Below are 22,199 nucleotides of genomic sequence, written 5' to 3' on the forward strand. Positions count from 1 at the left end.
GAGTCTATAAGCATATGAAGCAAGAACAAACACAAGTCTTCCTGACTCCAGGACTAGCATTCTATCCTCTACTCTATTCCTTCTACCTTCTTGAGAACAGTATATTTATTTGAAATGTAATGAACACATTTCTTCTTCTTCCTCCTCCTCCTCCTCTTGCTCCTCTTCCTCCTCCTCCTCCTCCTCCTTCCTCCCTCTTCTTCTTTCCAGCATTATCTAGTCCAATCTGTCCATTTTACAGATGAGGAAACTGACCAGTGTGGAAAGAGTGCTAAATCTGCAATCAGGAAGCCCGGGGTTCAAGTCTTACCACTGACTCAAGCTAACTGGGTCTTAACCTCTTAGTGTCCCAGGCAACTCTTTAAATCTTGAAGTCACAGAAAAGTGGAAAATCTACATCACTGAAGGGAGTTTCTGCACTGGAAGGATGAAATCACAGATATATCCCCCCCCAAAGAAATACGTATGCCTACTCCATAGATGTGAACGTACACGCAACATATGTATATATGTTTACTGATACATATGTATGGTTGGAAAGGTCCCTGCAGGGGTTCCCATTGAAAATGAAAAGATACAGAGGAAGCATTTATGAAAAGCCATGGATAAGGCTCCTTTCTTGAGATCTCCCCATGCATCAGAGTCATAAAATCCCCAATCATCTTATTCATGATGTCGGCTTTTCTTTGTTGTTTTCCAGATAGTCTGGGGAACTCTGGTCTTGCTCTGGTCTGGTGGAGCTGTCTTACTGCAGGGCCAGCTCTGGCACCTGGGCGACCCCAGGCCAAGCACTTCCTCTCTCTCAGCTTCAACGTCCTTGTCTGCAAAATGCCTGGTGTTGAACCAGATGATCTCTGAGGTCCCTTGCTGCTTGAAATTCCTCGACCCTTTGATCCAATGATGTCAGACTCCAAAGTTCTACTGTCAGGCTGGATGACTTCTAATGTTCCCCCCGGCTCCGGAATCCCTGCCTCTCCCTGTGGAATACTTGTTAGAAATTACCCCATTCATGTTTCATCCCAGTGAACTGGATGTGCGTTCAGCAGAATGGGCTTTGGACAAACAGGGCCTTGTTCATTGTGAATGTCCAGGGAGGGTCGGCCAAAAGAAAGCACAGGAAGTGCTATTATGGAGGTCACTGCTTTTTAACAGGCAGAAACAACAGACCTTCTCTCTGAAAATTTAATGAGCTCTCAGTGAATGGGGCCTGGCCTCTGACCCTTCAGCATTACCTAACACCACAGTCCTAAATGAGATGTCATGTCCCACTTCCTGTAAATGAGGAGGCAGGAGGCTCATTCCAACCCTGCCCTCTCCTGGGCTCAGGGGTCTATGATGATGAACGTTGGGCTATTCCATCCTATTCAGTGATCAATTACTAAGCACCTACTGTCTTGGAACCGTGCTGTTTGAAGGGTATCCAAAGGAAAAAAGAAACAGTCTCTACCCTCAAGGATCTTACATTCGCTATCGTGGGAGGAGAGGGACAACACCACACATACACAGATAAGTGAGCCCCATGCCTGGAGTTCTGGGTTACTCCCAGGGAGCTATGTGAGATGGCTCAGTAATGTTGGGCTTGGCTCTTTGGGAGTCATGCAAGTGTTCCTTGATCCTTAGAATGACAGTTGGGGTGGGGCTATATCCAAGGGAGCCAGAAAAGAGCTACCTCCTTCATAAGCTTCAATAGAGAGCCCATTTGCACTAAGCTCTCCTTCCTCTCTCCTGAATATGGGATTCACGTGGTTTGGAATGAATTCTGGGGTGGGGCAGCAGCAACGGTCAATGCTCCCATGTGGCAGCAGGCACGTTCATTACGTCTACTCTGCAGCAGTGGTCTAAATGGGGTGTGTGTGTGTGTGTGTGTGTGTGTGTACATTAGAACACAAGCTCTTTAAAGGCAGGGGCAGTTTGTGCTTTTTCCTTGTATTCCCAAAACTGGAGTGTAGTAAACTCTTAATAAATATTTGTTGAAAGACATACAAAAAAGGGAAAGGGACCTATTTGCACAAAAATATTTATGGCAGCTCTCTTTGTGGTGGCAAAGAATTGGACATCAAAGGGATGCCCATCAAGTGGGGAATGGCTGGACAAGTTGTGGTATATGATTGTAATGGAATACTATTGTGCTATAAGAAATGGCAAGCAGGATGATTTTTGGAAAAACCGGGGACGACTTACATGAACTGATGCATAGTGAAGTGAACAGAACCAGGAGAACATTGTACACTGTGACAGTAATATTGATGAAGAACTGTGAATGACTTAGCTCTTCTCAGCAATACAGTGATCCAAGACATCCCAAAGGACTAATGATCAAGCCTACTATCCACCTCCAGAGAAAGAACTGGTATTGTTTGAATACAGACTGAAGCAGGCTATTTTCCACTTTCTTTGTTTTTTTTCTTTTATTCAAATCTTCTTATACAAAATAACTAATATGGAAATGTTTTACATTATTGCATGTGTATATAATCTATATATAATTGCTTACCATCTCAGGGAGGGGGAAGGGGAGAGAGGGAGGGATAGAATTTGGAACTCAAAACTTTAAACAAAAATGTTAAAAAATTTAAAAAGTTTTTTAAAACCTTTAAGTTAGTAATCATCAAAAAAATAAATATTTGTTGATGGGTAGCCCGATTGGTTGGTAGGCAGCATTGGGCTCCTTGTCTCTTCTCTTTTATGTTTCTTTACCTAAACATAGGTGACGGAACATTGATCATGAGAGAGGAGAGGTTTTGGGGAGAGGTTACTGCAGAATCTGCAGGGTCTCAGATTGCTCAATTAGGGGTGGCAGCATTTTGGGATGCCCTGCTATAGCAGCCATGGTATTTATTAGAGGAGATGATGACAGGCAGAAGGGTGAGTCTAAGCCTTAGCCTGGCTGATGGGAGATAGCAATCTTGAAGGTATTATTTGGATAGGACAGAGCAAAAGTGAAAGTGACCTATTCAACAGTCTCTCTAAATGTTTCATGGTTTAAGTATCCCAAGAAAGTGTTGGTTATAGGTTACTGTATCATGTTTTAAATCTTTGTCAATACATGCGTATGAGTCTTCTGTGTTTTAAACATTTTGTGTGTGGAGGAAATAAATAGCTGTCCTACATTCAATTTCTATTCTACATTGAGTATCTTTCTTTTCTCTTTTGGGGAAACCCTGGATATGAGTGACTTTCTGCTGGGCTCTGGGTCGGGGTCATCGCTCTTGTTCATCTTGCATTTCAAAGAGGACCAATGACATCACTGGGGGATGTCTTGACTTGCTTATAAATTAGATTTAAGTGAGACAGAGCTGCACAAAGTCATTGGCCTCACTCTCTCCTCCAGAGTTATCAAAGTTCAGTGGGTGGGACAAAAGTCGGAGCCACTGGTGATGGCCCCGGATGCAGTGGATGACCTTGGCAGCTTTGATGTCCGACCTAGCCCTAAACACTCCATGACACCTGTTTCAGCTGCCTCCGTGGCCTTTGGAATAAATTGTTCTCGTCTGCCCATTCTGCCAGGGGTAGATGCTCCCCCCAACTCACCAACAGGATTGAGGCAGGTTGATTACCCTCACCCTGGTTTAGCCAGCCTGGTGTGGTGGCTACACAGGCTATAGCTTCTTGGAGCCACAGGTGAGAGTTAGGTGACAGGGGACACCAAATGGGATGAGCAGCCCTGAAAAGGGCTGGAAGGCCCTCACCCCAGAGGTGCTGCTCCTCCCTGAACACTCCATACAGATGAGCTCGGTCAGTCAGGGAACATTTAGTAGGGACCTACTACTATGCACCTGGCGCTAGGCTATGCCCTGGGATACAAAGCAAGGCAAATGCCCATACCTCCTCCAAAGGAGCTCACAGACTAATGAAGGAAAAATATTAACTAGCATTTACATTGCACTTGGAGATTTGCAAAACTCTTTACATATGTTCACGCATCTGATCCTTAGAATAATGCTGTAAGAGAGGTGCTATTATTATCCCAATTTTACAGATGAGGAAACTGAGGCAGACATGGTTAAATGAGCCAAAGAGCTCAAGAAGAAAGAGGACACGTGGCCACAGCTAAAATCCTATCTTCTACAAAAACCTTTTGGAATGTTAGTTATTGCCTACACTCTGTTGATTACGTCCAAGTTAGTGTGTGTGTGTGTGTGTGTATGTGTGACACAGTTGTTCACATGTTGTCTCCCAATATTAGGCTTGGAGCTCCTTGAAAGCAGGGGTTCACTTTTGCCCTGCCCACCCTTTTTATCCCTACTGTTTAGACCAGTGGCTGGCACGTAGTAGGTGCTTCACAAATACTTGCTGACTAACTAAGCCCAGAATAAGGGGCCCTTTAGTGGGAGCAGGAGCACAGCTGCCCCAGCGAGAAGTCCCACTGTGCCTATTGTTCATAGGAGATAACAAAGTAAATATCACATGGGGCTGAAGGTGTTGGGGGAGAGGTGTTGGAAATCTGCAAAGCCTCATTTAGGAGGTGGTCCTTGAGCAGAATGGACCAAGGGATTGAGTAGCAAGTCTGGAACATTTCCGGGCCTCAGCTTTCTCATGTGGAAGCCTGGCTTCCAGGCCCAGACCGGCTACTGTGGCCCTGCATGTCTTTGGGTGAGCTCTCTAAATCTTCTGTGCCTCAGTTCCCTCATCAGTACGATGGGCATGATGACGTTTGCAATGCCTACATCACAGCTTGTCACTAGGGACATGCTTTGTGAACCTTAAAACTCTAGAAAAACATGAGTCATGTAACTGAGAGAAGGGGAGGGAAGTTGCCCAGATATGCCTGTTGACAGGGGCTCCAAGCTTCTGAACTTTCAGGACTTCCTCAGTGAGAGGCACAGCCTCTTAAAAGGGATTTGCCTTACAATCCACACAGGAAAAAACAAGTGGATGGGGAATGTATATGACCCAGGTGTGCACTGAGGCTTAGGTACTCCATAGAGTGAGCCCATCTGTACGCCTGTTTCTGAAACAAGTGTGGTAGATGGAAACTGGATGAGATGGAAGGGACAGGCTGGATGGCATTTGGGAAACTGGGCATAATCCCAAGCTGGTCCTGGACCCCCAAACCTTTCTCATCAAGACCAGTATTTCTCCCAGTGATGCCAAATAACTGTACAGCATGGAAGCCCATGATATCAGGGCAGTGACCTGAAAAGCCTGTTGCCTATAACAACATGTAAGACATTCCATCCAGGAAATGTACCAGAGACAGGGCAATGTGGACAGCCTGAGGGCAGCACAGGTACCTGAGAAAAGTCTAAGCAACCCAGAGAGAGGTCCTGGATGGGTTCTGGACGGGCACAGACAAGAGTCATCAAGATAATAAAGATGAGCCTTTGTGTCATTAAGAAGTTTGGGGCCATTTGAAGGGCTAGCAATTTCCCAAATGTAATCTTTGCCCCCTTGGCCAATAATCGAAAAGCAGTGATGTGCCAAGCACCTCCTGAAGAGCCGGACAGACAATGATGCCTCAGGCAGTACCTGCCCTCATGGAGCTCACCATCAAATATGTGACCAGTTCCTTCTATTTAGATCTGTCATATAAAGCCAGATATGGCTCTTTGCCTCACCTAAAAACCACGATCGGAATGGGTCTGGAAACAACTTCCCTGGTATAGAATGCATGGAATGGAGGCTGCTGAGCAAAACCAAACCAAACTGAACAAAAACCTGTTTCCTCGCTGGAGGAGACCGGGCACAGCCTTCAAGAGGGAGCTTCCAGCAGGAGAAAGAACAGGATTCTGGGACTTCAATTTATTTAATTCAACTGGAAACAGCAGAGGGAGCATTGAATATGGAGTGCAAACAGATTCCAAGGCCAACATTGCCATGTTCTCTCTGTGGGACCTTGGGTGAGTCACTCCATTGGGCCTCAACTTCCCCACCTCTAAAATTAGGGCTTTGACATCAGTGACCTCTCAGGTTCCTCCCATCTTTAGATGGCCTCACCTCTTACTGTCCATGTGCTAATGGCGTCACTTATCTACGAGCCTCAGTCTTTCATCTCTAAAAGGACACTAAGTATCTGATGTGCCTCTCACAGTCACTGTAAAGAAAGCACTTTTCGAAGTGCTATTAAAAAGTGAACCGCTCTTACTATTACCGAGTTCGTTTTAAAAATAGATCTCTGGCAGCTAAGTAAAGCCACGTTGGAATCAGAGGTAGCCCTGATGTATGAGGCGTGACTGGTGACAGTGTGCTGCGACCCAGCCCATCTGGCGACCCTTGCAGTCCAGAACGGATCCGTTGGCAGATAAAGTCTGTCTCCAGACTTCTCGAAAGCGAGTAGATGCCAAGGCAGAACATGGGGTCTTGGGTTCTCTTCCTCGTGTCACAGAAGCAGCCTTTTCTGGAGTGAATGACTAAGCGATGGAATGGGGGGGGGGGCGCGGAGAGAGGAATCCACTCACTGTGTGCCAAGAACTGTGCTAAGCGCTGGGCCTGCGAACACAGAAGCTGAGGCTGTTCCTGCTCTCAAGAAGCTCCTATTCTAAGAGTCAAAACAGTTCATCTTAAGGCATCAGGGAAGGGGGGCTATGGGGGCAGCAGCGGTGGCTTCCCAGGGGGGTGACGGAGTCCTGGCTCCAGGCACGCGGGGGTCGCGGCAGATCCGCTCCAATGGCCTCACAAGTGCAGAGCCCCGGGACCTGAGCGGCCCACGGCCAGGCACACCTAGGGGGCCTCGACAGCCTTCGCAGCTTGTGCGCCGCCGGCCGGACGCCGAGTCAACCTTTCCAGGCTCGGGCTGAAACACTGGACCGCGGCCTTTGGCAGGGAGGTAGGCTTTCGGCTTTCTCTGTGGCCCAGGGAGGGGGGAGGGAGAGGAGCGGGAGGGGGAGGGGGAGGAGGAGAGGGAGAAGGAGTGGAGGAGGAGAGGGGGAAGGAGTGGAGGAGGAGGAGAGGGGGAAGGAGTGGAGGAGGAGAGGGGGAAGGAGTGGAGGAGGAGAGGGGGAAGGAGTGGAGGAGGAGGAGAAGGAGGAGTTCCTCCCTGAGCCCCGGAGCCACATCATCTAGCCGAGCGCCCCCCGCGGGGGCGGGAGGAGAGGCGGGTCGGGGCGGCCCGGCGCGCCTGGCGGCCTTCCTGGGCAGGCGCACGGGGGAAGGAGGGGGGAGGTCTTCTGAGCAGCTGCTGCCGGCCCCCCGGGGCGGGGGGGAGCCAGGAGGCGGGGCCTGCAGACGGCCTCCTCTAGGACCCCGCGGCCCGAGGCCGCTAATTTGTTCCATTGTCAAGAGGACCGTAAAAGTTGGCCCTGGGTCTGTGTGCTAGGCGGGGCCGGGGGCCCGGGGGGCGGGGCCCTGGGGGCTCCTCCCCATCCTCCTCCTCCTCTTCCCACCGCCCCTCCCAATCCCCATCCCCATCCTTCTTCCCCGACGGGCCGGCCCGGCCCAGGGCTCCGCACGCCGCCCGCCCGCCGGCCACGGTGCTCGCCGCCCGCTGTCTCCAGCAGGCTCCCCCGGCCCAAGGCGGGCGTCCACGCCCCCGCTCCCCTAGGCCCCCACCCGCCGCTCCCGGACAGAGCCAGAGCTTGCGGCCACCGAGCCGGCGAGCTGGGATGAGGGCGTCCGCCCCGGCTCGCCGCTGATCGCCCCCAGTCGGGACCCCGCTGGCCCTCCCGCACCCCATGGCACTGCCCTCACTCTGAGCCCCCACAGGCGGCCAGAGGAGTCTGAACGTGCGTCCCGACGATGTGCCCTCTGTCTCGGGCACCCGGTCCTCGGACCCGGAGCCAAAGCCCGTGCGGGACAGCGCCGCTGCTGCTGCCCCAGCTGCCGCTCTTGCTGTTGCTGCTGCTCCCGGCGGCCTGCGCAGCCCAAGGTAAGCCCCCAGGGACCTGCTACCCCTATCCGGCCACCGGACATCGGCCTCACGCCTGCTGGACTCCTGTTGTGCCCTTCTCTGCTCCTCTGGCCCCTCGGTTCCCACCAAGTTTCTTCCCTCAAACTTTTCTCCGGAGCAGCTGCCCCGAAACTTTCCCAAGCGCGCTCCTAGCACCTCCCCTGAGCTGCTGCCGCGTCCACGCTGCCTCCCTGGACTCGGTCCGGGACTCCCCAGGATCCAGGAGGGCTCACAGATTCACGCCAGGAAGGGACTTTGGGTGGACCTCTAGTCCACCTCCTCATTTGACAGATGGGGAAACTGAGACGCAGGGCAGAGACGTCCCCAAAGATACATAGTAGCGCGGGGGCGGGGAGAACAGGATTCAGTTCAGATCCCCCAAAGCCTCATTTTCCTCCCCCAGACTCTGAGTGGGTCGGACGTGATGCTTTCCTGGGTCTCTCACTTGCTAGACATTGGACTTCGGACCCCACTTACGGGGGCAGTCATAAGACTAGGATGCGAATCTCTCCTTTGCTTTGTGACCATAGCAAAGTGCTTTCCCCTCTCTGGGCCTCAGTGTCCCCACCTGTAAAATGAAGAGGTTAGATGAAATAACTTCTAAGTCCCCTTCGGTCTCTAAAGTGAGGATCGGACTTAACGGTGTGAGACTGGCTAAGTCCCTTCCACATCTGGCCCCCACTTTCCCCCTCCATAAATGAAGTTAGCCAGGATTCTGTGGTTTCTGCCTAAAACTTTAAAGCGATTCTCCTCAAACCCAAAGTTGCACTTTTTGTTATCAGGTGTAGGTATGGAAGGTGCCAAGGGGTCAAAAGGCGGCCCCCATGGAGTGTCAGACTTGAAAAGGACAGTCTTGGAGGAGTCTGGTCCCCCATCTCCCCGCCCCCACCCCATTCTTCAGATGGGGCAAATGAAGCCCTGGCAGGAGAAGGGGCTAGCAAGGAGCAAAGTCGGGGCACTTTCCACTCCTCCGAGCTCTCCAGGAGGGTGGGAGAGAAAATCTCAGAGAGGTCTGGGGTACGGTGATCCATAGGGAGCCCTGCTGCCCTGCCAGGCCTGAACGAAGCCCTCCCACAGCAAGAGGACAGGGTTCCTAGAGCCAGCCAGGTTGCTGCTGGGTAGGACCCATCTCTCCCTCCTGTTTGCCGGCTGGGTGAGCAGTCAGAGTGACACATGGCAGGGGGCCCTGGAAGCCCCTCGACCTCCACTCGTCCCTCCCCCACAGCCTTGGCCCTGACACCTCCCCCATGCAAGCCGGGACAGCCCCTACCCTACTTCCTCCTCTAGAAGCCCCTTCCTTCCTATCGATCAATCACCATTCATTCATTTGTTCTAACCCTCTGTCCCTTCCGCCTCCTTTCCTCCCTCCCTTCTGTCTCCTGTCCTCCCTCCCTTCAGCCACCCTTCCTCCCTCCCTTCTGCCTCCCTTCCTCCCTTCCTTCTGCCTCCTTTCCTCCCTCCCTTCTGCCTCCTTTCCTGCCTCTCTTCTGCCTTCTTTCCTCCCTCTCTTCTGCCTCCTGTCCTCCCTCCTGTCTGCCTCCTTTCCTCCCTGCCTTCCTCCCATGCCCCCTCCCTGCCTCCCCAGTAGTTCTGGTGTTGAAGGATGCTTTTTTTTAAAAAGAATTTTTGAAGCTTGAATTGCAGCTTTCCACTGACTTGAATAATCAAGTGTTTCTAAAGTCATCTTCATTTCCCATTGGTCTGAGGATGGCTGTGGACAGCTTCCATCATTTCTGCTCTAAGTTCCCAGACCTCTTGGCCTTTTGCTGAAGAAAGGCTCCTCACAGCCCCTCTTGACCCAATCTAGCACGTAGCTCAAAGGGCCCTGGGATGGAGGCAGAAGACCTGACTTCAAATTCCAGTTCTGCTGTGTGACCTTGGCCAAAGCTTGGTTACTTTATCTGTGAGTTTGGGGGGAGGATAAACTGGATGGTCTCTAAAGTCTGCTCAAATGTACTCTTTCAGGCAGCTTAGTAAGGGCGAGGGGACCCTAGCATTAGAGCTAGAGCACCTATGTTCAAATACCATCTCAGTTACTAATATTTGTGTGACCTTGGGCAGATCACCTAACTCTGCTCAGATTCTCTTCTGTGAACTGAAGAGGTTGGACTGCATGGCCCCTAAGGTCCCTTTCAGGTCCCAATCATTGATCTGTAAACCGAGCACACGACCCAAAGTCATTTGTGGGGAATCTGGAATGTTTAGCAAGGTGAATAATATTTTGGGGGGCAGGATGTGGATAACTATGGCCTGGGGCATCTGTGTTTGTCTTTCTAAGGACACACCTCTACAGTGTCTGCTAGTGATAGCAGTGTCTGCTAGTGATAGCAGACACCTAAGGAAGGCCCCATACAACAGGTGCCTCTTAGAAAGACTGAGCCTTCAGAATGACTGGATGCCTTAGTGCCACTAGGGGTACCATCATTCTACTGCACACATGCGCACATGTGTGTGTGTGTGTGTGTATGTGAATGGGAGTGACAGACAGACACAAAGAAAAGAGGGAAGCCAAGACAGACAGACACATACACAGAGGGAATCAGAGAGATGGGCCCTTCATAAAGGAACTCCTGGACCCAGTGAGGAAGGGGCTAGCTCTTGAATCCCAAAGGAACAGGCTTTCAGGGTACTCAGCCACAGGCTTTTGAAAAATCAATACACTCAGGAAAGAGGTTCCATTGGAAGGACCATGTCTTGTGAGAATTTGTCCTTTAAGAGCTTTCTGGGAAATTACTTTCCACCCAGACAGAACACCAGTGGATGTGAGACCACCCCAACTTCAGCATGCTTTTTGAAAATTTCCATTTGGGATTTGACTTCTGTATGGGAGGCAGTATGGTGCCTCCTGGTGTCAGAGAACTTGGGTTTGAATACCTGTTCTCCACTCACTACCTCATGATCTTGAGCAAAGCTTACTCTCTAGGCCTCAGTTTGTCCATCTGTAAAATGAAAGAATGGATGGATCCTCTCTCAGGTTCTTTCTAGTTTTAAATCTCATCCCCGGAAGGAAGCTGGAAGGGCCCTTGGGGTCCATCTTGTCCAGCCTGCCTCAGTTACTGGAAGAGAAACTGCCAGCTCCCATACTAGACCACAGCGCCTCTCATGGGAAATATTTGGTATAATCCTGGAGGGGTTTTAAAAAATACATCTTCTGTCTAAAGATTGGCACCTTGGCTGCCAAATGTTGGGAGCATCTATCCTTCAATCGAGTCAAGGCCAAGGCCTTTCATCCCACCACTTGAGAGCTGTGATTAAGTAAACATCTAAATGCCCAGTGGAACTTTTATTTTCCCACCCAACCTTAAGAGGAACAGTAGAGTGGACAGGAGCTTGAACCAGGAATCTGGAGGCAGGCTTTACATGTGGTTTCTGGTGCTTACTAGCTGTGGGGAACAAGCTACATAACCCATGGGAGCCAAAGGCAGCTTCCCAGGTCAGAAGGTAGGAATGGATGGTGATCTGCTTCATGGAGGAAGGGCTCCCACCCTGAAGTTTCTATTCCAACAAATCGCTAACTCCCTAATGACACGTATCCAACACACTTATATTCTCCATTGTGGATTTGTGTTCTTCTTCTGCCTTAATTGGGGACACAAGTCCCGACCCTGTGAATTGTCTGAAGCAGGACTTTTGAACCTTGTTTGCATCACGGAGCCCTTTGGCAGCTCAGTGAAGTCAATGGATTGTACAGAATTATGATTTTAACAACAGAAAATAAAACACACAGGATTACAAAGGAAACCAAAAGATTGGTGGAAATAAAGATCTATTTTTCCATCCAAATTTATGGACCCCCTGAAAGGATCCATGGACCACTTGGGAGTCCATGGTCCGAGGTTAAGAACCCCTGTCTGAAGTCTAAAGAAATTCAAACATAATTCCTGTATAGCCATTGGCACCGAAGCAGCTCAGTCCCAGCGTGAAGTCGGGAGGAAGACTGAAGTTGCTGACTGTGACCTTGAGCAAGTCAGTGAACTTCTCTGAGTCTCAGTTTCCTCACATGTAAAGTGGGGATCATCATAAATCTACTATATAAACAACAAGAAACATTGATTAAGTACCTACTGCGTGGAAAACATCATGCTGGGGGACATACTAAGTTTAGATAGGATATTATCCCTGGCCCCATGGAACTCAGTCTTAGTAGGGTGTTAGGACACCCATAAAGATGACTTTACTACACAATATTTCACGATTTGGTCAGTAGAGAGGAACAAAAAAGAGCTCCCCTGGAAACCAGAGAGAAAAGTTCCTTATGTGAAATCAGGGTGCGCCCTTGGGGATAAACTGGAGAGCAGAGGTGTCCAGCACTCTGGAGTGGCTCTGAACCAGATTAAAATGAAATTGGGCACTGTTTTAACAAAATTGATAAAAATACAATGTCACATACATAGATAATGTTAATATATGGTTTTCTAAAGTCACTTTGCAGCCTGCAAGGATCCTTGTGAACAGTTAAATGACCCTATTTCTATGTGAGTTTGTCACTGCTGCTGTCAGGCACTGTGGAACAGTGCAAATGCAATTTATTATTGTTAAAATGTGGAGCAGCAGAGGACACAGGAAGATGTTTGTGTATGTAGGCTCATTTCATCGAGGGAAGAAAAGTTATTTGTATTGAGTTCCTTACTGAGCTATTGGACGCGATTAGGACTGTTTAATAAAAACAACTTAACTTTCTGTATCCGAGTCCCAGAAGTGAGCCCTTCGTGAGCTAAATGGTTCCTGCGTCATCAGTCATTTGTGAAGACAAGACGAGCAGGTGTGGGAAACATTTTCAGATGTTTCTTTTATAGCGAATGTCTGCTATGGAGGCTCTTTGGCTACCCTCCCTGGGGAGTCTGGCTCACCGGTATTTGATGTGCAGGGTCTTTTATATCAGCTCTCACTGGCACTGAGAAGGTGAAAAATGATAGGATGGACTTGGAACATTTTAGAAAGTGTTTTCTGTACATTATCAGGCCAACTGTTTCGAAACTTTCTAAGGGCTCTACCCTGTTGAAAGTGCTCTCAGTGGGTTCTGCTGGGGCTGCTGAGGGGGAATTACTCTGGGGGCAGAACAACCCAGAGCCACTCAAAGAGTGCCTTTGAAAAGAAGGAGTGAATAACTTTGCTTTATATACACTGAATTCTTGCTCCAAATGAACATTTATCTGCTAACTGACTTGTACATGCTGATTATTTCACTGCTTAACAACCTCTCATTCACAATGTTTCATTTCTCTCCTTTGGGCATTTAATGATCTTTTATTTAATCTCCTTCTTGCTTCTTCATTGCTGGGTCATTTCTTATTCCATTTTCAGTACCAGAATGATCTAGTGCATTTGCATAATTCATTCATTCAGCAAACTTTTGTTAAGTGCCTGTTGTATGCAGAGCAATGTGTTCGATGATGGGGAAGATGCCAGTTTAGGTAAGACATAATGCCTGTCCTCATGGAGCTCATGTTCTAGAAGGGGAAGAAGACCCAGACTCGGACAACTACAAGATATAGTCTTAAAAGGTGAGAATCATAGCGTTGAAAGCTAGAAGGGTGCTTAGAGATCATTTAGTCTGTCTCCCTCATTTTACAGTGGAGGAATTTGAGCAGCAGAGAGGTCATGATTTACCTAAGGCTGCATCGGTAAGAAGAGTGGTGGGATTTGAACCAAGCTCCTTTAACTCCAACTGGAACCCTTTTTTGTACTTCATCATGGTATAACATTGTTTTGGGGGTCAAAGGATCTAGATTCAAATCCTCACTCTGACACTAAAGGCAACATGGTACTTAGAAAGAATGTACTCCTGGGGGTCTGGGTCTGGCTCTTTGCTTCCTCTGGAACCTTAAGCAAGTCAGTTCCCTCTTTGGAGTTAAATGTCCTCATGTTCAAGCTGAGAGGACTGGTCTAGGTGATCTCTCAGCTTCCTGAACATATATAACATATGACTTGAATCTTTGCTTTCAATATGGCTCCTATGAGTCTGGTAAACTTTACACTATATTTAAGCAACAACTTATGTACAGTTCTAATTGTGGAATACATGGATGCTCTTGGGAAAGGCTATAGGTAAAAGGAATTTCTGTATATCGAGTCAATTTTCTTAGGAACACACACACACTGCATCATTCAGCCAACACACTGAGCCCACTTGTCCCCAGATCCGGGGCTCCCTCCATCACAGAGATGCCACCAGACAGCTGGCTTTCCTGCAGGCCTACCTAATCTCTGCCGTGGCAGCTGCAGGAGTGAGCAGGACTGAGGACAGCCTGCCTGAAATGGGCTGGGTAGAAGAGTCAAGGATTATGGTCCATGCCTCACTGTGGGGAGAGAGATGGAAACAGCTGGAGAAGGAAGCCGCCCGGCATTCTGGAAGCCACTTGCTTGCCAGCTGAAGTGCTGCCTGGACTTGATTAATGGATCCTCATATTCAGAGGCTCCACCTGCTCCAGCTGGTCCTACCCAGTGAGAAAGCCAACCAAGATGGCCCTGGAGGATGGATGGAGGGTCTTCTTGCTGTCCAGTGGAAACCCAACCTCAGTGCATGGGGAAGGTTCCACAACAGACTTACTAGAAAGGGCTAGATCCTTGGCTGCAACAGGGAAACCATGGAATTTGGGGATAGGACTAATCGCTAGCCCCCAAATCATTTTGTGATTTGCAAAGTACTTTACATTTGGTCCTCACAACAACCCTGTGAGGTAAGTGCTGTTTGGAGACACAGCGGTGAGAGCCCTGAAGCTGGAGTCAGGAAAACCTGAGTTCAAATCCTGCCTCAGCCATATATTAGCTGTGTGATGCTGGGCAAGGCACTTTTCTCTCAGCCTCAGTTTCCTCATTTGTAAAATGGGGATGATAGCAGCACCTTTCTTCCCGGGTTGTCGTAAGGATAAAATGAGGTAACATTTGTAAAGCTTAAATCACGATATAAATGCTGGATCTCATCATTATTCCCATTTTCCTGTAAAGGAAATTGAGGCAAGCAAAAGGTGCAGTGACTTTCTGAGGCTCACACAGCTAGCGGGTGTTAGAGGCAGACTTTGAGGTCACTGACTCCACACCCCTCCCCCAGCCTGCTGCCCAGGGGTTCTCATCCTGGGCCATAATTGGCCCCTCTACCTTCCCCATCCTACTCAGCCGAATTACATAATGGGGGTCAAGCCATCACCCCAGGACGTCATCCGTCCTCTTCAAAAATGGAGAGCAGCCCAGCGGGGCACACCGGCAATGGAAAGTCCTCTAAAGGCCTTTGCCGTTTATGAGAGTAACATCCCAATGGCCAAGCTTGCCTACTGCCTCTGGGCAAGCTATCGGTGGGACTTGTCACTTCCCTTTGGGTCCTAGAGGATCTTAAGTGGGCTGTTTGCCTGAAGTACTAGTTTTGGGGGTAGAATGATAGGCAGAGACTCGTTTTACCTGATCCCAGAGTGTGGAGCTTGGGGCATTATAGAAGCTGCTTTGGACTTGCTATAAGGAAGAACTTCCTAGCAGATAGAACTACCCAAGATTGGAATGGATTGTCATGTGAGGTAATAAGAACATTTTCACTATAGGTCAGCAGTGTAAAACTGGATGATCTGGTTCAGGCTTGGATGTACCAGAGCACAGGCTCTCAGAATCTCGGAGAGGAAGGTACCTCGAGCTTTAGGACCAAGGCAGATGCCTCTGGCTGGAGTGGACTTTACATGGCTTAATATTCACCGGGTGGGTTTCCCCCTCCATGAATGGCTCAGTCTTTTCTTTTTCTTTTCCTAATATTTCTTTAAAGCACACAGGTCCTACCATGGTTTGGAAAAGCTGTCATTTTTGTTTGGTTTGTTTTTATTTCCTGGCCTGGCCATGGCTGCTCCATCCAGTTGGTTTGATCTTTCTTCCCTGGCTTCATTCTCAGGAGTGTCAATAGTAGTGAGGCTTCTCTGTCCTGTGAGTTACAGACTTCCTCTGTCTCACCTGTCCTTGAATGCACAAGAGTCATCAGGTCCCCAGTGTTCCCTCATGTGTCTGGTGCATCCATGCTTCCCGTGGCTTCGAAAGTTTCCAAAGCCTCATTCCTTGTCCTACCTTCTGGGGCCAAGCCAAAAAACATCTAAGGGGCAGCATTACAAAATCCTGAATGTAGCTGCACAGTGGAAAAGCATCAGGAGTGCTTGGTAAAACTCAGTTAAGTCTGTGGCATATAGACTTCAAGTCTCTGCTCCTTCAGGAAGAACTCTGCATGTGGGCTGACATTTGGCTTTGCTAAGGAATGGCTGTGTGACCTTGGCCAAGTCACTTGCCCTCTTAGCCTCAGTTCCTTCATTCCACAAAATAAGAATGTTCCTTTGCTCACAGGATTGGCATGAGGATGAAATGAGGGATTTAGTAACATTCCTTTATTTCTTATGAACACATGGAAATAGAAACTTCAACTGTTACCAAAAAGATTCTATCTTTTCTCATCTCTCTGTATGGTAACCCACGAGCAGGACCACAGGAAGGACTAGAAACCCACTTCCTAAGATGGACATTTTCTTATAATTTGCATTACAAACACAAATCATCAAAGTCCTTGTAGGGTCCCTTAGAAAAAGTAAGCTTATGAACTGGTGAAAATCTTGGACATTTTTCTCCAAAGTTTCGGTAACCCATTTTTTACTATCACCCCACCCAAAAAGTAGATGGTGCCTCTTCCCTAAGTCAGTGCCTGTATACTAAATTTACCCAGAGAGTGAGAACTGAATGTGATTTGTATAAAATATATTTTATCCAAATGAGTCAAAGCTCGACTAAGGAGTAAAATGACTTCAACTTTCTACTATTTTCCTTAAAAAATAATGAAAAATCCACTGACATTTTTGGTCTCTTGGCTATAAAAGTGAAGGGAAAGACAAATGTAGAATTTGTGAGCAAGAAAGGACCTGAAAAATGATTTTGATTGATCTGCATTGTCCTCAAGTGCTTGTATTCCAGTGGGTGAAATAACATGTGAGTACAGTTTCCACTTGGGGTCAGTGGAGATAATCTGCAAGGGGTAGGCATTTGGCAAACATGCATTTCACTGAGGAGGATTCTCTAAGGTGAACGCTGGTTACCCTTTCACTCACGTGGGCAGCATGTGCAGGATGCTAAAGCATCGGAAGGGCTGAAGAAATGCCTTTCTTTTTCACAGAACTCATCGTAGCCTTGCAAACATTGGACAGCACCATGCTTAACCGCTGATGATGGGGAAAGAATTGGCTCTACCACAGACTGCTGCTTCAAAGCAAGATCACTCCCAGTGTGTTAGACAGTGTCTATGACACAGGAATCTGGAAACATTTTAGAAATAATAGAGAGGTGGGGGGAGGAGAAGGGGGCAAGAATCTTGCCAGGTATTTTCCCTTAGGAAGTTCTGGAATTTCTCGACCTATGCTCGGGGGGGGGGGGGGGGGAAGTCCTGGGGGTGACCTAGGCCAGCGGTTGCAAACTCAGGTTTCCTGCTGTTTTCATTATGGAACAGATCTCTTTCTATTCATAATATGAACAGTCCAGTCATTCCTCAAGAAGGCTTGTTAGTGGACTTAGGATTGTATCATGCAGCTTGGGGGAAGCCCAAGCAGCTCTCTGTGGGCCATCAGTGGACTCCTAAGGTGGAGAACCCTGCAGTAGGTGCTTCACTGAAGTCCCATCTACTTTAGGATCATATATCTTTTGGATCTAGGTCTGTGGTTTCCTAGGCAGATGGAACTCCTGGTGTGGAAAGACCTTCTACTGATGCAAATCAGCTACTTATACGGAATTTTTAGTTCATAGTTTTGCTAGGGGCATGGAATTGAATAGCCAGTGGTTATTCTGAAGCCTGGGCTGGCCTATTTCCAGCCTGCCACATGGCCCCTCACCTTATAATTATATTATGTTCTTGTATACTCTAGTGCCCTGCCCAGCGACACATAGTAACTGCTTAATAAACACTTTCCCATTCATTCCTTTGTTTATCCAATCTTCTTCTCTAATATTTTGAACCAACTCTATATTATATTTATTTACCAGCAAAAATACTGGGTCCCCTCGTCTGATTACACAATGAGACCATTTCGACTCAATTTCTGCTTTGATATTCCAGGATAACAGTGAGGCTTTCTAGCTATTATTACTATCTCCTTTGAAGACTTGTGGAGCATTTTACAAATGTTCTCTAATCTGATCCTCACAAGTCCCCTGGGAGGTAACGAAGGCGGCGGCAGCAGCAGCAGCAGCAGTACCAGTCACAACAGCCATAGCTAGCATTTGTGTGGGTCTTTAAGATGAGGAACCTGAGGCAGACAAGTTAAGTGACTTGTTTATTAGCAGGATAAATTGATCACCTGAAATCTCATCAGCTTTGGATATCCAACTCCTTCCCAGCTCACCTCAGCCTTCTCTCCTCTGTGACTGGAGGCTGGAAGGTGGAACTCTAAACTCCTCCCGAGGCTTTCCTTTGTACAGAGCAGGATCTGGACTCTCCAGCCAACTCTTTACTTTTTCATCTGCAGCTTCCCTTGCTTTGGGCTCTACAGAACATGATGCTTCCAGGTCTCCTCCATCCCTGCTTTCCAGCTTCTATTTTTGTATGGTTTCCCTGCATTAGATTGTCAGCTCTGTGAGGGCAGGAACTGCCTATTTTTCCCATTTGTATCACTTAGCACTTTACCGGGTACTTAATAAATATTTATTGAATGGAATTGAACTTGCCCAGAGTCACACAGCTAGTAAGTGCCCATGGCATGATAAATACAGACAGAATAAATACCATACAGAACAAGCCCCCAAATAAATACAAGGTGGTTAGGAAAGGGGGATCTGGAAAGGCTTTGTGGAGAAGGTGGCACTTGAATGGTGACTTGAAAGGAGGTAGGCATTCCAAAGTGTAGGGAAGTAGAGAAGAGAAGACATTCCAGGCATGAGAGCTGCCCAATGCCAAGCACAGAGATGGAAGATGTGTGAGAAATAAGGAGAAGACCCTTGGCTGGACCATACAGGGCAGGAAGGGGAGTCGTATATAATGAGGCTAGGACAGTAGGCTAACACCGGGTTGGGAATGGTATTGAAAGCCAAAAATGGGAGTTTATATTTGATTCTAAAGGTAGTAGGAAGCCATTGGTATTTATTGAGTAGAGATGACATCAGACCTGCAACATTTAAGAATATCACTTTTGATATTTTTAAATACTGTTTAAGGATATCACTTTGACAGCTGTGTGGCAGATGGACTGGAGTGGAAAGAGCCTTGAGGTAGAAAGACTAATTAGGAAACTCTTGTCATTGTCCATATGTCTGTCATATGTCATAGTCATGGTATGGGCCTACCCCAAGGTAGGTGGAAGAGACACCAGGTTATATACTCTTAATTAAAAACCTTTAGTGGTTGCCTATTTCTTACTTTATGCATTTCTAATCTCCTTGGTCTGGCTTTTCAAAAACTTTTCCCTCCCACATCATGTTTCCTGTTAGTCCCCATTGTTATCTTCCACACAGCCATCAAAGTACCAATAGCTTTGTTCTTCATACTCTTGTGGTTGTTATTCAATAGTATCTGACTCTTCATGACTCTAGATGGGGTTTTCTTGGCCAGGATTCTGGAGTGGTTTGCCATTTCCTTCTCAAGAGGGTTAAGGCAAACAGAGGTTAAGTGATGTACCTAGGGTCACATAGCTAGTGAGTGTGTGAGGTTGTATTTGAATTTAGGTCTTCCTGACTCCAGGCCCAGCTCTCTATCCACTGAGCTACATAGTGACCTCCTTCTAATCCTTTAGCCTTCCTGATACCCTTCCCCCAGCCTCAGCCCCTTCATTCCATGATTTAGAACCTGTACCTACCGCATAAGCAAGGGCTGAATCGGATGCTGTCTCACTCACTGACTTCCTCATGGCCACCGACTTCATGTCCCCAGCCAGACTGCATGCTCCTGGAGGTCAAGACCATGTTGCAGTTGCTGTTTTCCTTTACCTCATATCAAGTGCCTGATAATAAAAGCTCAATTGATGCAGGGTTTCACGATGTAGGGCTTTTAGGAGACTGAGGCTCAGAGAGCGGAGACAATTTTTTTCACCATCGCATAGCAAGGCAAAGTTGGAGTTGGGACTGGAGCCTCATCTTTGGCCTTCAGGTTGTGTGTGTTTTCTCCTCCTCATCATTGTTTGTATCAATTTCTACTTGTGCACCTGATTCTATGCGATAATTTTCCCCAGTCTTCCTTTCCCTCACTACCCCAAGTGTGCTCCTCTTCAAAGTCCCTGTCCAAACAGACTCCCTCTATGATCCTTGATGATGAAAGCGTTCAGGGGAAGACACATGTATTATCTCTCCATATTAGAATGTATACAGTTTGTTGTTGCTTAGTCCCGTCTGATTGTTCACTCATGTTGACCTTTTTATGCTTCTCAACTCATGTTTTCTCATAAAAGTTTCTACGTAGCTTTGATCTTTTCATCAGGAATGCTTGGAAATTCTCCATATCATTAAATGTACATTTTCCCTTGTAGGATTTGCTTGTTAAGTTATTCTTGGTTGTATATCTATATCTTTTGCCTTTCGGAATATTGTATTCCAAGTTCTTTACTCCTTTATACCAATGGCTGCTATCTCTTGCATAAACCTGACTGTGGCTTCTTGGTCCTTGAATTCTCTATTTCCATTTGCTTGCAGTACCTTTTTTCCTTTGATCTGGAGACTGGGGATATTGGTTATAATGTTGCTTGGGGATTTCATTTAGGGGTTTCTCTCAGAAGGTAACTGGTGTATGTTTTCTATTTCCAATTTTCTTTGTGGTTCTCAGAAATCTGGGCAGTTTTCTTTTAAAAATTTCTTGGAATATAATGTTGAGGCTCTTTTTTTAGTCATCGATTTTAGGTAATCCAATGATCCCAAAGTTTTCTCAATTTGTTTGAAATGATTGATATGATATAGCTTGCATTTTCTTCTTTTTTCCTATTTTTGATTAGTTTTTAATATTTGTCATAGTATCATGGAGTCCTTATGTTTTATCTTTATCATTTAGTCCACTGTAATTTTCAGAGAGTTTGCATCTTGGGCAAGATTTTGAACCTTTTGTGCAAAACTGTTAATGCACTTTCCAATTCTTTCTTCTATAACTCTCATTTCTTTTCCAACTTTTTCCTCTAGTGCTCACACTTACTTAAAATTTAAAAAAAACTCTTGCTTCATCTCTTTCAGAAAATTCTAGTTGAATTTGTACTCAAGCAGTGGTTTTCTTCAAGTTTTTGCCTGCAGATATTTTGTAGCCTTTTTTTCTTCTAGTTTTGGGGCCTTTTTTTTCTTTTAGTTTTGTCCTTGGCTTTCTGTGACATGCTAATAGTTTTTTAGTGGTGGAATTCTTTTTGTTTGCTCATTTTTCCATTGTACTTCCAGACTTTGGACCTTATGTTAGGGATGAGCTCTGTATACTACTAGAGGGAATGTCTGGACTGATTCTTCTGGTGCTTTCTTGGGGTGTTAAGTGTTAAGTTATTCCAAGACCTCAGGGACAGCTTAGGCTGAGGACTTGCAAACTTTCTTGGTCCTAGAATATTCTGATCCTGCTTAAAGTTTGCGCTTTGAAAGTTCCTGACTTGGGTTTAAGTCTGAGCAAAACAACTTTGGGCTTGCTCCAATTATCATTCTATTAGACTGCTGCTGGACTCAGCCTCTATTAGCCTTTGAAAAACTCTGCCAGTTCAGAGGGACAAAGCTGCAGGTTCCCCTTTGATCTGGAAGTGTTCCTCTGGTTATTCTGTTGGAGGCTTCAGATTGGGCTTCTCCTAAGATCTAGGTCACAGTTAGGCCCCGTGTTCCTGAATGCCTTCCTTGCCTAGTATATAGTTTAGGCCCAGTGGTCATTTCTTTCCTCTGCACACTACTCCTAAGAGCTGGTCCTCTCCTCCCCCTAGATCTGTGCTGCAGAACTAGGTAGTGAGTAACAGCTGCTAATTGACAAGTATTCCTGAACCCTGCTTGGTTGGGCCCTTTATGTTGGATCTAGGGCCACTTCTTGACCTGATACACAGCCTCTCTCTCTCTCTCTCTCTCTCTCTCTCTCTCTCTCTCTCTCTCTCTCTGTCTCTCTCTACTAGAACACTCTGTGTCACTGTTATTCCATCCAGTGGCCACAGACCTTTCTGTCTCCCTATGCTGACTGGACTGGAAAAATGACTCACTATGATTTTCTCTTGGTCTTCCCAGGCATGACTTGGTCCGGTGCATTGTTTAGATATGTTCCAAGGGGTTGGGGGCTGGGAGAGGCTTGGCTGTACTTCTTGCTACTCCACCATCTTGGCTCAACCTTCTTGGCTTCTCCTTGGCTCATTTTTTCTTTTTTATGTATTTTAAATATTTTAGCAATGATCTTTTGTCCTTTTTACTCATTTCTATTATTTTCCATCAACTCGCCCCCTTCCAGAAA

General features: G+C 47.1%; 1 protein-coding gene across 1 annotated transcript in view; it reads left to right on the forward strand.

Annotated features, from left to right (window-relative positions):
* The first annotated feature begins 7,674 nt into the window (after nucleotides 1-7,674).
* Nucleotides 7,675-22,199, forward strand: part of ADAM12 (ADAM metallopeptidase domain 12) — a 377,674-nt gene continuing 363,149 nt past the window's right edge. Inside the window, exon 1 of the mRNA XM_036736018.1 lies at nucleotides 7,675-7,804. Coding sequence (XP_036591913.1) covers nucleotides 7,675-7,804 — 130 coding nt within the window. The remainder of the gene's footprint in view (nucleotides 7,805-22,199) is intronic.

The sequence above is a fragment of the Trichosurus vulpecula genome, chromosome 8 (assembly GCF_011100635.1).
Source record: "Trichosurus vulpecula isolate mTriVul1 chromosome 8, mTriVul1.pri, whole genome shotgun sequence".
In the NCBI taxonomy this organism is placed as follows: Eukaryota; Metazoa; Chordata; class Mammalia; order Diprotodontia; family Phalangeridae; genus Trichosurus; species Trichosurus vulpecula.